Here is a 14,731-nt window from a genome sequence, read left to right as displayed (position 1 = left end):
CCTCACTACCCGGCCCCAACCAGGCTCCCATTTTATGATGGGGACGTGGTGCCATGGAGATGTCAGCAGTCCATTCACCTTTGGGCCTATTAAGGCCAATTAATGGCCACTTAAGTGCCTCATCCGCCACCAGCATGACAAAAAAAGCCCCCTAGCCAAGCGGGTACCCCAGAAACTTTTACTGGGTGGGCTGGTGTCGGGCAACAGGAGAAGGGAACCTTTGGGGGTTCTCTTGTGCCCAGTGGAGCCCCCCCACCACCCCCGCAACTTCCAGGTCGTGCTGTCCTTTAACCCTCCTCCTCTGGCTTCTGAAACAAGGCCCCGCTGATACCCTGGACTTACCTTGAAGCATGGCTCCATAACCTCTTCCTCAGGGATTCGCTATAGTGCCAGGAGCTGGTGCTGCTGGGAGTACAGAGCTTCCGGCTAATTGGATTGACCCACAGCTCTCTAAGGCATAACTCTTCCCACCTCCCCCCGCCCACCAAATTGGGGTGTTAAGGCTCACCCTGAGCCGATTAATGCCCTGCTGAATGTTAAATGGCTGCGGGGCAGCTGGGTTTTTCATGGTGAAGGCCAAGGAACATGGCACCCTGCAAAACTTCAACCCGTTAACTCTATTTCTCTCTCCACAGATGCTGCCAGACCCGCTGAGTGTTTCCAACATTTTATGTTTTGATTACAGATTTTGAGCTTCAGCTGTATTTTTGCCTTTGTTCTGATATTGAATGTTTTCCTTTCTTAAAGGAGCGAATATTCTTGACCTTTTCGAACTATATCTTCACAGTGATCTTCTTGACTGAGATGGCAGTAAAGGTAAGCCTCAGCCATCGTGTTTTTTAAAGGCCAAAACAATGTGAAATAATTGTCTGTATCTGAGGGAGAAGGCCCCACCCTTAGCATAATAACAACATAATCCCTCTGGGAGCTAACCCTGACTGTACAATCAGCTCACTTTCTGTCCATTTTTGTTTTTGTCAGTGGGGGTCAGGTTAAATTAAGGACTGATGATTTCACCCATTAAATGGTCACATTGAACAAAGGGCTATTGTAGATTCGTCTGATGAGAATAAATCCCGTTAATCAAAGATTTTCTCCAGAGTTATGATGGGTGACCAAGAGAACGCTTGGGGAAATTCCTGTTGTCCCCGCTGATCAAGATGCAATGGATCAGTATTTGGCACGGAAAACTTTCTCACCCACCCAGCGTCACCATCAGACACTCACCCCGTCCTGAACAATTATAGCGTGAGTAAGGTACAGATTGAAGCTCTCTTCACACTTCCCTCTCTGGATCACGTCCCCTCCAGCCATCTTAGAGATTAGATTTAGCCCTGGAGAGCCGAGTGGTCCATTTTTGTTGCACTACTTTGAACCCTCTCTAAAATAAATGTCTTCATTCTGCACGTGCGCATCACTGACCAAGGCCAGCATTTATTACCCATCCCTAGTTGCCATGAGACAACAGTGGTGGGACATGAACCACTGGTTTGATAAAACTAAGTTGCTTGCTAAGCCACTTCTCAGAGGGCAGTTAGGGATCCAGTTGGGTTTTTAACAATAAACTGACAGCTTTACTTTAGATTTATTTAGGTTTCAGATTGAGTTTTTTTTAAACTAATTAAAATTTTCAAACTGCAATTTGGTGGGATTTGAATTTATGATCCTTGATTTTCACCTGCAACCACATCCCCTCCTCCTCTGGTGAGGGTTGAGGAACACACTAAATTATTGGAATCAAGAAACCCAACTCGAACCTGACCCCATTCCCTTCCATTTAAGTTTTTAGAAACACAAGTCAGGCAATTAATGAGGCTCCTGCAAGGGGACCTAATTAACATTCAAATGTCACCCCCCTGATGACATCATCAACACACAACTTAAACTTCACTTGTTCGAAGTGGGTGGGGGCAACCTGAGCTGAAGGGATTCCCGGCAGTGGATCTGTAATGGGAGACACCGAATGACCAAAGAAAGTATTGAAGGTCAGCACTTCTTGTGGGCCAAGAGAGGCAGGAGTGCTGGCCCCAAGAATCAGAGGAAGCCTTTGTCTCACTACTGCCACTGCTCCCACTCCCTCAGCTCTGACCATGGCCCAGAGCCATTCCCCCTTCCCCCACCCCCCACCCATTGGCAGCCTGACCAAAGTTATTCCTTGCCGTTAAGTTCGGTGAAGCTTCCACAACCCTAGATTACTTGTCTAGTAAAATAACCACTACGCTACCGTACCCTTGCAGTAAATACTTCTTTCCTGCTTTCCATTGCAGCTGGTGGCAATGGGCCTTTGTTTTGGTCAGCAGACGTATCTCAAGAGCTCCTGGAATATTCTGGATGGACTGCTGGTGATGATTTCAGTCATCGATATCCTGGTCTCCATGGTTTCCAACAGCGGGACGAAGATTCTTGGAATGCTGCGGGTGCTCCGCCTCCTGCGCACCCTCCGCCCCCTCCGGTAACCAAACTCACTGCCGGGTTCGGGCTCAGCAGCCCACTCGAAAACAGAGCTGAGAATTTAAATACCTGAACAGATTAAGGATTATTTGACGCGTTTGTGGCCAGCGGGGAAGACGTGCTTGTCAGAAGCATGTATGAGGAATTTTGCTTTGGCCTTGTGCATTTATGCCTCAGTTGCCTCAGCTCAGGGGCATCTTTATCGCTTCTGAGTCAGTAGGTTGTGGGTTTCAAGCCCCACTTCAAGGACTTGAGCATAATATTCTAGATTGATGCTCCAAGGCAGTACTGAGAAATGTTCCCTTTAATTTTTGTGCACGGCCTATTCATTAAGGTGTGCGAGCCTTTTAAAATTTTTTGTGTAGCCGCGGACGTGCGGTAACCTAAGGGACAGTCTTGTGCTCAGCCTATGCAGGAACATCCAGCTTGCTCCACAGCCACATGGCTGCACATCTTGTAGGGAGCATTGGTAATGAGAGAGAACTGCATTGTCAAAGGAGCAATATTGATGGAGTGCTACACTGTCAGAGGTATCATCTTTGAGAAGAGATGTTAAAGCAAGGCCATGCCTGCCCTCTCAGGTCAATATAAAAGGTCCCAGGGCAATATTTCGAAGAACGGGAGGTCACCCTGGTGTCCTGCTACAACAAGACAGACTGGGAAAGTTTTAATGTCATATGGAGGACATCAGGCCAAGATTGATTAATGAGGATGGGGAAATGATTGCATATACTTGAGTTTTACTTGATCCCCATTGGGTACCAAAGATTATTTATATCCTGATGTTCCTAAGAGAAGTCATACTGAAATCGAAATGTTAACTCCATTTCTGTCTCCACAGATGCTCTAGGCCTGCTGAGTTTTTCCAGCACTTTCTGTTTTTTATATTTATACCCATGTTTTCATTAGGAAGTGAATTGGTTGCACTGAACAGGCTTATACTGTATTCCCTTGAGTATATTCCCAGGGCTATGGGGAAAGAACAGGGCAGTGTCAGCTATTCTCTCTTTTCATGCAGCATCCTCATTGTCTGATTGTTGCTAATCATGGCTTACAGCATGACATCTTTATGGGGAAAAGCAACCAGGCAGACCCCAAGAACTACCCCAGCCAGTACAGGGATTGAACCCTTGCTAATAGTATTATTCTATGCTATACTCTAGCCAACTGAACTAACTGACCTCCTTCATGTTGCTTATTAGCTAACTCTTTCAAAGAGTCAGCACAGCCAAGAGGGACCAAAAAGAGGGACCTCCACTGCTGTAATATTTTATGATTCTCAAGATGTGCTAGTGAAGGTAAAAGGTGCCAGGAAACAAATGGGTGTAATGTTCAGCGTCAGAGGAGGCAAAATTATAGAATTGTAGGAATATAGGACTTAGGGGCAGAAGTAGGCCTTTCAGCACCACAAGCCTGCTACGTCATTTGATAAGATTAAAGCTGATCTGTTTGTGGCCGCAACTCCACTTTCCTGGCTGCCCCCCATAACCCTTGACTTCCTTGTCTATCAAAAATCTATCTAACTCAGCCTTGAATAAATCCAATGACCCAGCCTCCACTGTTTCCTTGGGAGGAGAATTCCACAGACTAACGACCCTCTGAGAATAAAAAATTCTCCTCATTACTGCCTTAAAAGGGAGACCTCTTATTTTTAAATTGTGTCCCCTGGTTCTAGTCTCCCCGACAAGAGGAAACATGTTCCAGGTATCCACCCTGTCAAGCCCCCTCAGGATTTTATATGTTTCAATAAGATCACTTCTCATTCTTCTAAATTTCAATGGGCAAAGACGTAACCTGTTCACCTTTTCTTCATAAGATAAAACCTTCATCCCAGGAATGGCTCAAGTGAACCTTCTCTGAACTGCTTCTAATGCAATTATGTCATTTTTCAAACAAGGAGAACCGAAACCTTACACAGTACTCCTGATGTGGCCTCACCAAGGACCTGTACAGCTCCCTACTTTTATATTCCCCCCCTCTTGCAATAAACGCCAACATTCCATTTGCCTTCCTAATCATTTGCTGCACCTGCGTACCAACTTTTTGTGATTTGTGTACCCAGATCCCTCACTGGTACAGAGTTCTGTAACCTCTCTCCATTTAAATACTATACTGCTTTTCTATTCTTCCTGCCAAAATGGACAAGTTCACATTTTCTCATATTATATTCCATTTGGCAAATTTTTGCCTACTCACTTAACCTATCTATACTCCTTTGTAGACTCTTTACATCCCCTTAATGACTTACCTTCCTATCTACCTTTGTGTCATCAGTAAATTTAGCAACCACACATTCAATCTGTTCAACCAAATTATTGATGGAGTTTGTAGGTAGTTGAGGCCCCAGCATTGATCCCTGTGGCACTCCACCAGTTACAACTAAGAATCCTGCTATAACCTCCTTAATAATGGATTCTAGCAATTTTCCAAGACAGATGTTAGGCTAATTGACCAATAGTTTCCTGCTTTCTGTATCTCTCCTTTATTGAATAAAAGTGCCACATTTACTATTTTCCAATCCACTGGAACCCTTCCAGAATCTAAGGAATTTTGGAAGATTATCTATTGGAAAATCTTTGGAAGACCTCTACTATCTCTGCAGCCACTTCTTTTATGACCTTAGGATGCAGGTCATCTGGTCCTGGGAACTTGTCAGCCTTTAGGTCTAATAATTTTCCTAGTACCTTTTCCCCGATGATGGTAATTTTAAGTTCCTCCTCCCTTTACACCTGTGGATTTTCAAGTATCTTTGGGAAGTTTCCTAAGTCTTCTACAGTGAAGACAGACACAAAATACCTGTTCAATGCCTCCGCCATGTCCTGTATTACAACACAGAAGGAGGCCATTCAACCCACTATGTCTGCACTGATTCTCAGAAAGACCAATTCACCGAGTTTTTTTTTATTTGTTCATGGGATGTGGATGTCACTGGCCAGACCAGCATTTATTACCCATCCCTAACTGCCCTAGTTCAGAGAGCATTTAAGAGTCAACTGGAGTCACATGTAGGCCAGACCAGGTAAGAACAGCAGATTTCCTTCCCTAAAGGACATTATGGAGCCAGATGGGTTTTGACAACAATGGTTTCATGGTCATCATTAGACTTTTAATTCCAGATTTTTATTGAATTCAAATTCCACCATCTGCCGTGGTGGGATTCCAACCTGGGCCCCCAGCGCATTACCCTGGGTCTCTGGGTTACTAATCCAGAGATAATACCACTACGCCATCGCCTCCCCTAAGTGTCATGACCCCGCCTTCTCCCTGTACCCATGCACATTCTTCCTTTTCAGATAACTATATAATTCCCTTTTGAATGCCTGAATTGACCCTGCCTCCACTACACTCTCTGGTAGTGCATTCTAGATCCTAACCACTCACTGCGTGAAAAAGTTTTTCCTCATGTAACTTTTTCCAATTACCTTAAATCTGTGCCCTCTCATTCTCGATCCTTTCACAAGTGGGAACTTCCTCCCTATTTACTCCATCCAGACCCCTCATGATTTTGAATACCTCAATCAAATCTTCTCTCAGTCATATCTTCTCCAAGGAAATCAGTCCCAACTTCTCCAATCTATTTTCTTAACTACATTTCCTCAGTCCTGGAACCATTCTCGTGAATCTTCTCTGCACCCTCTCTAATGCCTTCACATCTTTCCTAAAGTGCAATGCCCAGAATGACAAAATGCTCCAGTTGAGGCGAAACCTGTTTTTTTCAATAATCTCTTTGTTCTTGTACTCTATGCTCCAGTTAATAAAGTCTAGGATACTGTACACTTTATTAACCATTCTGTCAAAATTGTCCTGCCACCTTCAATGACTTACGCAGATATACAGCCGGGTCCCTCAGCTCCTGCACACCCTTTCAAAGCTGCCAGGTTGACTGCACATTAAACACTCAATTGAATTCTTTCGTCCATAGAAGTCAATGGAAATTTGGCATGTGTACTAACAGGTAGTGATCCAGTACCTTCAATTTTCTACCCCAGCCAATGCTGAACATTACCCCTCCTTCTGCACTCTCCTGATGTTTGTTTTATTGATGGTGAAAATTCATTGTTACTGTAATTTTGCACAGAATCTCTTGGCGCTCTGAAGGATGTAGATATAACTTCCTTTCATCATTATTTTATAAAACCAACCTTCATAGTTCAGCTTACATTGTTTCTACATTCCAGACAGTTCGCTTAAATATCAGAATGTCCAGTCCAAACCAAGCAGGGTGTAAACCCTTGTTTTGCAACGTTTCATCAAACAGGGCTGCAAAGCACATTTGCAAACTGTTCGAAGCGCATCAATAATTTTGGTGGAGCCAAATGTCAATGTGGCTTAGTTGAAAGCAATCTTGCCTCTGAGTCAACAGGATGTGGGTTCAGAATCTCATTCCATCAAATAATCTTGGACACTCTAGTGCATGCTGAGGGAAAGCTGCCTTTGCACCAGTAACCTTCCAACAGTGACTTCCCTTCACATCATTACAAGGCAACCCTTCTCGCTAATAATCTTCCAACAATGACGGGCCTTCTAACTATTACATAGGCCCCCAGCCAGTAACCTTCCAGTAGTGATAGTTCCCCAACTCATCGGTGCAGCAGCTGTCCCACGATACAAGGAGGAAGTCTACTCAGGTCGCGAGTTTCTGCCATGGATCTTCATGTGACTTATCAGGTCGATTCTCACCCCGCAGATCTTTGGGCACATGGGGCAGGTTATCCCATGAGCTGGCGGGATCTGGAGTGCAGAATTTGCTTCCTTTTCTTCTCTGCCACCGCTCTACCTCATCATTAAGATGTTGTGACTTGAAGCATGATGCAGCTTGAAGGATAAGTTGGTGCCATTCTGAACGACTAGTAGCAAGCTCCCCCCAGTCATTAATGTCAATGCTGCCATGCTTCAAGGAGAGATTCGAGTGTCTGCAGCATTTTCTTTATCTTCCCCCTGAACGCTGGCCATTTAAGAATTGAGAAAACGGGACTTGGCGGAGCAGGCAGTTTTCAGCCATCCGGCGATGCCCCTCCCATTGAATCCTGAGGAGGCAGCGGAGGCATTACTCATGGAATTTCTCTCGCGCTCCTATGTGTCAATATGTACGCAGTCCAGGTCTCACTGCAGTACAGGAATGCAGTTACGACAACTACTCTGTACACTAGGACTTTTATTGACTTGTGGAGGTCTTTGTTGTCAAACATTCACTGCCATAATTTGTAGAAGGCTGAGTTCGTGCAGCTGATCTGGTCAGTGGTGGCCTTTTGAGAGAGGTGGCTACCAAGGTGTGGGAAGTGCTCAATATGTTCCAGAGTCTCTCCTCTGACATATTTAGGAAGTGAAATATTTGGCTGAGCAGGTGTGGGTTGATAAATGAGTTTTGTTTCTGCAACATTCAAGGACAGGCTGGGTTTCTTGTATACAGAATTGAAGAGATCAAGAGTGGTCTCTTGTGCAGAGTGGGCAACGACACTGCAGTCATCCGCAAACTGTAGATCATGTATGTCCATGGCGGTCAGTTTAGTTTTGGCACAGAGGCGAGTGAGGTTAAAGATCTTTCCATCTAGATGGTATCTAATACTGACACCAGAGGGTGGTTGATCTTTGATGAGGTGAACCGCAAATAATACGGGGCTGTCACACAGCCTTGTTTGACCCCAGTCCAGATTCTGAAGGCATCTTTTTCAGATCTCCCATTCAAGACAGTTGCAATCATACCATCATGAAGCAGTTGCAAGATTGAGATGGAGTTCCTTGGACATCAATTTTTGGAGCACAATCCACAGAGTCTCGTGATTTACTGAGTCAAATGCTTTGGTCAGGTCAATGAATACAATAAGGAGATCCTGGTGTTATTCTTGACATTCTTCTGCAATTTGTCTGGCAACAGAGACCATGTTAGAGGTTCCTCTGGAAAGTTTAAAGCTACACTGTGTCTCTGGGAGGATTTCCTCAGCCACAGGAAGCAGGTAATTCAGGAGAATTCATGTCAAGATTTTTCCTACTATGGACAAGAGGGAAATACCTTGATAGTTTCCACAACCTGATTTATCAACAAGATAGTTACAGTTGTCACATTCCTGATGTCGGTAGTGGGATTGGGGCGGAGTGGGAGGGGGGAATCTTTTTCCTCCCAAGTCCCCATAGCACGAGTGTTTGGAGTCTTGATATGAGGAAAAGCCCACCAGCTTTGAATACCTCAGTTGGGATAGCTCCAGAGCCTCCGGCTTTGTAGATTTTTTTCCATTTGATTGCTTGTTGCAGCTCTCCCATCGAAGTAGGTTTATCCACGGATTCTACCACAGGATACTGGGGATGACCTGGTGAGTAACAGCTGGGGAGGCAATGGCGTAGTGGTATTGATGCTGGATTAGTAATCCAGGGACCCAGGGTAATGCTCTGGGAACCCGGGTTCGAATCCCACCATGGCAGATAATCCCGCCGAGGCATGAAACCATTATCAGTTGTTGTAAAAACCCATCTGGTTCACTAATGCACCTTAGGGAAGGAAATCTGTCGTCCTTACCTGGTCTGACCCACAGACCCACAGCAATATGGTTGACTCTTAAATGCCCCCTGAAATGGCCTAGCAAGACACTCAGCTGTAACAGACCACCTTGGCACTGGAAACGACAACGGCAATCTCAGCCCTGTCGACCCTGCAAAGTCCTCCTTACTAACATCTGGGGGCTAGTGCCAAAATTGGGAGAGCTGTCTCACAGACTAGTCAAGCAACAGCCTGATATAGTCATCCTCACGGAATCATACCTTACAGGTAATGTCCCAGACATCACCATCACCATCCCACTGGCAGGACAGACCCAGCTGAGGTGGCGGCACAGTGGTATACAGTCCGGGGGGAGTTGTCCTGGGAGTCCTCAACATCGACTCTGGACCCATGAAGTCTCATGGCATCAGATAGATGGGCAAGGAAACCTCCTGCTGATTACCACGTACCACCCCCCTCAGCTGATGAATCAGTGCTCCTTCATGTTGAACACCACTTGGAGGAAGCACTGAGGGTGGCAAGGGCACAGCTTCAATGTCCATCACCAAGAGCGGCTTGGTAGCACCAAGCTGGCCGAGTCCTAAATGACATAGCTACTAGACTGGGTCTGCATCAGGTAGTGAGGGAACCAACAAGAGGGAAAAACATACTTGACATCCTCACCAACCTGCCTGCTACAGATGCATCTGTCCATAACAGTATCGGTAGGAGTGACCACTGCACAGTCATTCTGGAGACGAAGTCCCACTTTCGCATTGAGGTGCGTGGCACTACCACCATGCTAAATGGGATAGATTTCGAGCGGATCTAGCAACTTAAGAGTGGGCATCCATGAGGCACTGTGGGCCATCAGCAGTGGCAGAATTGTACTTGAAACAATCTGTAACCTCATGGCCTGGCATATCCCCCACTCTACCATTACCACAAAGCCAGGGGATCAACCCCTTCAATGAAGAGTGCAGAGGGGCAAGCCAGGAGTAGCACCAGGCATACCTATAAAATGAGGTGTCAGCCTGGTGACTTGCGTGCCAAACAGCATTAGCAGCAAGATAGACAGAGCTAAGCGATACCATAACCAATGGATTAGATCTAAGCTCTGCAGGCCTGCCACATCCAGTCGTGAATGGTGGTGGACAATTAAATGACTCACCGGAGGAGGAGGCTCCACAAATATCCCATCCTCAATGATGAAGGAGCTCAGCACAGCAGTGCAAAAGATAAGGCTGAAGCATTTGCAACAATCTTTAGCCAGAAGTGCCGAGTGGATGATCTATCTCGGCCTCCTCCAGAGGTCCCCAGCATCACAGATGCCAGTCGTCAGCCAATTCGATTCACTCCACGTGATATCAAGAAATGGCTGAAGGCACTGGATACTGCAAAGGCTATGGGCCCTGACAACATTCCGGCAATATTACTGATGACTTGTGCCCCAGAACTTGCCACGTCCCTAGCCAAGCTGTTCCAGTACAGCTACAACGCTGGCATTTACCTGGCCAAGTGGAAAATTGCCCAGGTATGTCCTGCACACAAAAAGCGGGACAAATCCAACCCGGCCAATTACCGCGCCATCAGTCTACTCTCCACCATCAGTAAATTAATGGAAGGGGTCATCAACAGTGCTGTCAAGCGGCACTTGCTTAGCAATAACCTGCTCACTGGTGCCCAGTTTGCATTCCGCCAGGGCGACACAGTTCCTGACCTCGTTATAGCCTTGGGTCAAACGTGGACAAATGAGCTGAACTCCCGAGGTGAGGTGAGAGTGACTGCCCTTGACATGAAGGCAGCATTTGACCAAGTGTGGCATCAAGGAGCCCTAGCAAAACTGAAGTCAATGGGAATCAGGGGGAAAACTCTCCACTGGTTGGAGTTATACCTAGCACAAAGGAAGATGGTTGTGGTTGTTGGGGATCAGTCATCTCAGCTGCAGGACATCACTGCAGGAGTTCCTCAGGGTAGTGTCCCAGGCCCAACCATCTTCAGCTACTTCATCAGTGACCTTCCTTCCATGACAAGGTCAGAAGTGGGGATGTTCACTGATGATTGCACAATGTTCAGCACCATTTGCGACTCCTCAGATACTGAAGCAGTCCATGTCCAAATGCAGCAAGACCTGGACAATATCCAGGCTTGGGCTGACAAGTGGCAAGTAACATTCGCACCATACAAGTGTCAGGCAATGACCATCTCCAACAAGAGAGAATCCAACCATCGCCCCTTGATTTTCAATGGCATTACCATCACTGAATCCCCCACTATCAACATCCTGGGGGTTACCATTGACCAGAAACTGAACTGGACTAGCCATATAAATACTGTGGCTACAAGAGCAGGTCAGAGGCTAGGAATCATGCAATGAATAACTCGCCTCCTGACTCCCCAAAGCCTGTCCTCCACCTACAAGGCACAAGTCAGGAGTGTGATGGAATACTCCCGACTTGCCTGGATGAGTGCAGCTCCTACAACACTGAAGAAGCTAGACACTGTCCAGGACAAAGCAATCTGCTTGATTGGCACCACATCCACAACATTCACTCCCTCCACCACCGATGCACAGTAGCAGCACTGTGTACCATCTACAAGATGCACAGCAAGAATTCACCAAGGCTCCTTAGGCAGCACCTTCCAAATCCACAACCACTGTCACCTAGAAGATAGATGGGAGCACCACCACCTGGAAATTCCCCTCCAAGGCACTCACCATCCTGACTTGGAAATATATCGCCGTTCCTTCACTGTCTCTGGGTCAAAATCCTGGAACTCCCTTCCTAACAGCACTGTGGGTGTACCTACACCGCATGGACTGCAGCGGTTCAAGAAGGCAGCTCACCACCACCTTCACAAAGGCAACTAGGGAGGAGCAATAAATGTTGGCCCAGCCAGCGACACCCACATCCCGTGAATAAATATAAAAAAAAATTCACAGTTGAGGAGTTGTTGAAAATGTTGTTTCCAGCAGTGATGGATGGCATTGTCATCTTCAGGAAGAGAACCAGCGATGGGTTTTTTTCCATTTGACCTTTGTCTATAGATGGTCCTGGTGGCTTCAAAAAAGTTTCTCATGTCATGACAGTCAGCAAATTGTTGGATTTCTTGGGCTTTCTCTTCCCACCACATGTCTTTTATCTTCCAGATTTCACAGAATCACAGAATTTTAATGGCAGTGAAGGAGGCCACTTGGCCCCTCATGTCTACACCGGCTCTCCATATGAACATTATGATCTAGTGCCGTTGCGCTGCCTTTTCCCCGTACTCCTGCACATTGTTTCTATTCAAATAATCATCTAATTCCCTCTTGAATGCCTCGATTGAACCTGCCTCCACCACACTTCCAGGCAGTGCATTCCGGACCCCAATGACCCCATTCGTTGTGTGAAAAAGTTTTTTCTCACATCACACTTGCTTCTTTTGCAAATCACTTTAAATCTGTGCCCTCTCGTTCTTGATTCCTTTACGAGCAGGAACATCTTCTTACAATCCCCTCATGATTTTGAACATCTCTATCAAATCTCCCCTTTGCCGCCTTCTCTCCAAAGAGAACAGTCCCAACCTAATCTAACTTCGTAACAGAAGTTTCTCATCCCTTGAACCATTCTTGTAAACCTCTCTTGCACTGTCTCCAATGTGTTCACATCCTTCCTATTATGTGGTGCCCTGAACTCAATACTCAAGCTGAGGTCTAACAAGTTTCTTATATAAATTCAATATAACCTCCTTGCTCTTGTACTCTATGTCCCTATTAATAAAGATTAACTGCTCTCTCCATCTGTCCTGCCACTTTCAATGATCTATGCACATATACAGCCAGGTCTTTTTGCTCCTGCACCCACTTCAAAATTTCACTCCTTATTTTATGTTGTCTGTCCATGTTCTTCCTATCAAAATGCATCACCTCACACTTCTCCGCATTCAACTTCATATGCCACCTATCTGTCCACTCCACCAGCTATGTCCTTTTGAAGCTCTACACTGTCCTCCTCGCAGTTTACAACATTCCCAAGCTTCATATCATCCACAAACTTTAAAATTGTCCCCTGCACACCAAGATCTAGATCATTAATATATGTCAGGAAAAGCAAGAGTCTCAATACCGACCCCTGGGGAACTCCACTACAAACATCCCTCCAGCCTGAAAAATATCCATTGTCCATTACTATCTGCTTCCTATTTTTCAGCCAATTTTGTATCCACATTGCTTCTGTCCCTTTTATCCCATGAGCAATAACTTTTCTCACAAGTCTGTTGTGTGGCACTGTATCAAATGCCTTTTGAAAGTCCATATCAACAGCATGACCTTTTCTGTTACCTCTTCAAAAAACTCCAGCAGGTTAGTTAAACACGATTTCCCCTGTAGAAATTGATGCTGGCTCTTCCTTATCAACCCATGTTTTTCCATGTGACTACTAATTCTATCCCGAATAATTGTTTCTAGAATCTTGCCCACCACTTGAAGTTAAACTCACTGGTCTGTAATGGCTGGGCTTATTCTTACAACCTTTTTTGAACAAGGGTGTAATGTTTGCAATTTTCCAGTCCTCTGGCATCTCCCCTGAGTCTAGGAAAGACTGAAAAATTATGGCCAGTGCCCCTGCAATTTCTACTCACTTCTTTCAATATCCTTGGATGCATTTCATCTGGTCCAGGTGCCAACTTTAAGTACCGATAGTCTATTCAACACTTACTCCTTATCAATTTAGAACCCTTCGAGTAACAGAGTTTCCTCATCTGTCACCATTACCTGGGTAGCATCTACCTCCTTGGTAAAGACAAATGAAAAATGTTCATTTAATACCTCAACCATGGCTCCTTCATTCATATGCAAATTCCCTTTTAGGTCCCTAATCGCCCCTACTCCTCCTTTTACCACCCTTTTACTATTTATATGCCTATAGAACACTTGGGCATTCTTCTTTATGTTGGCTGCTAATCTTTTCTCATAATCCCTCTTCGTTTCTCTAATGTGCTTTTTCACCTCCCCTCTGAACCGTCTGTAGTCCTCTTGGTTCTCAATTGCATTTTCTACCTGACATCTGTCATAAGCACACTTTTTCTTCTTTATCTTAATTTCTATCTCCTTTCCCAACCAGGGAACTCTGGCTTTGTTTGCCCTACCTTTCCCTTTTGATGGAATATACCTTGACTGTGCCCGAACCAATTCTTATTTGAAGGTGGCCCATTGTTTAACTACAGTCTATCACTCCAGTCTATCTGGCCGTGCTCCATTCTTGCCCCATCAAAGTCAACTCTTGTCCAGTTAATTATTCTTACTCTGGATTGCCTATCATCCTTTTCTATCATCATCCTAAAACATACAATACAATGATAACTGTCTCCTAAATGTTCCCCCACTGACACTTGATCTACTTGGCCCAACTCATTTCCAAGGACCAGGTCCAACGTTCTTTTTGGATTAGACACACACTGCTATAGAACATTTTCCTGAACATAATCTAGGAATTTTTGCCTTTGGGCATTAGACTTGAACTGTTGGAATTCTGCCTTCTTGACTTGTGATCTTAGATTGTTCTGCCAGGAATTGAAGGCTACTCATTTTTGATCTAGGAGGTTACTTACTTCAGCATCGATTTCATCAAACCAGGCCTTGTCATGATAATGGTCTGGACACAGGAGTCTAGCACAGCTGAATTTATTTGATCCCACAGTTCTGGAATTGAGTTGGATGTGTGGCTTTTTTCCAGATTGGTTGTGGGCTGCACTTGGAATTCCTCTCTTCGATTGGGCTGCTTTAGAGCTGAGACATTAACCTTCACCCTCTTAGACTTTTGGGCC

The 14,731-nt window shown here is 45.3% G+C and overlaps 1 protein-coding gene across 1 annotated transcript in view; it reads left to right on the top strand.

Moving 5' to 3' along the window:
- Window positions 1-14,731, top strand: part of cacna1g (calcium channel, voltage-dependent, T type, alpha 1G subunit) — a 1,015,897-nt gene that overhangs the window by 881,579 nt on the left and 119,587 nt on the right. The window contains exons 20-21 of the mRNA XM_078570777.1: window positions 748-816; window positions 2,268-2,452. Of these exons, the coding sequence (XP_078426903.1) occupies window positions 748-816; window positions 2,268-2,452 (254 nt within the window). The remainder of the gene's footprint in view (window positions 1-747; window positions 817-2,267; window positions 2,453-14,731) is intronic.

This window comes from Cetorhinus maximus, chromosome 24 (assembly GCF_964194155.1).
Source record: "Cetorhinus maximus chromosome 24, sCetMax3.hap1.1, whole genome shotgun sequence".
NCBI lineage: Eukaryota > Metazoa > Chordata > Chondrichthyes > Lamniformes > Cetorhinidae > Cetorhinus > Cetorhinus maximus.
This window is presented reverse-complemented; position numbering and strand designations above follow the sequence as displayed.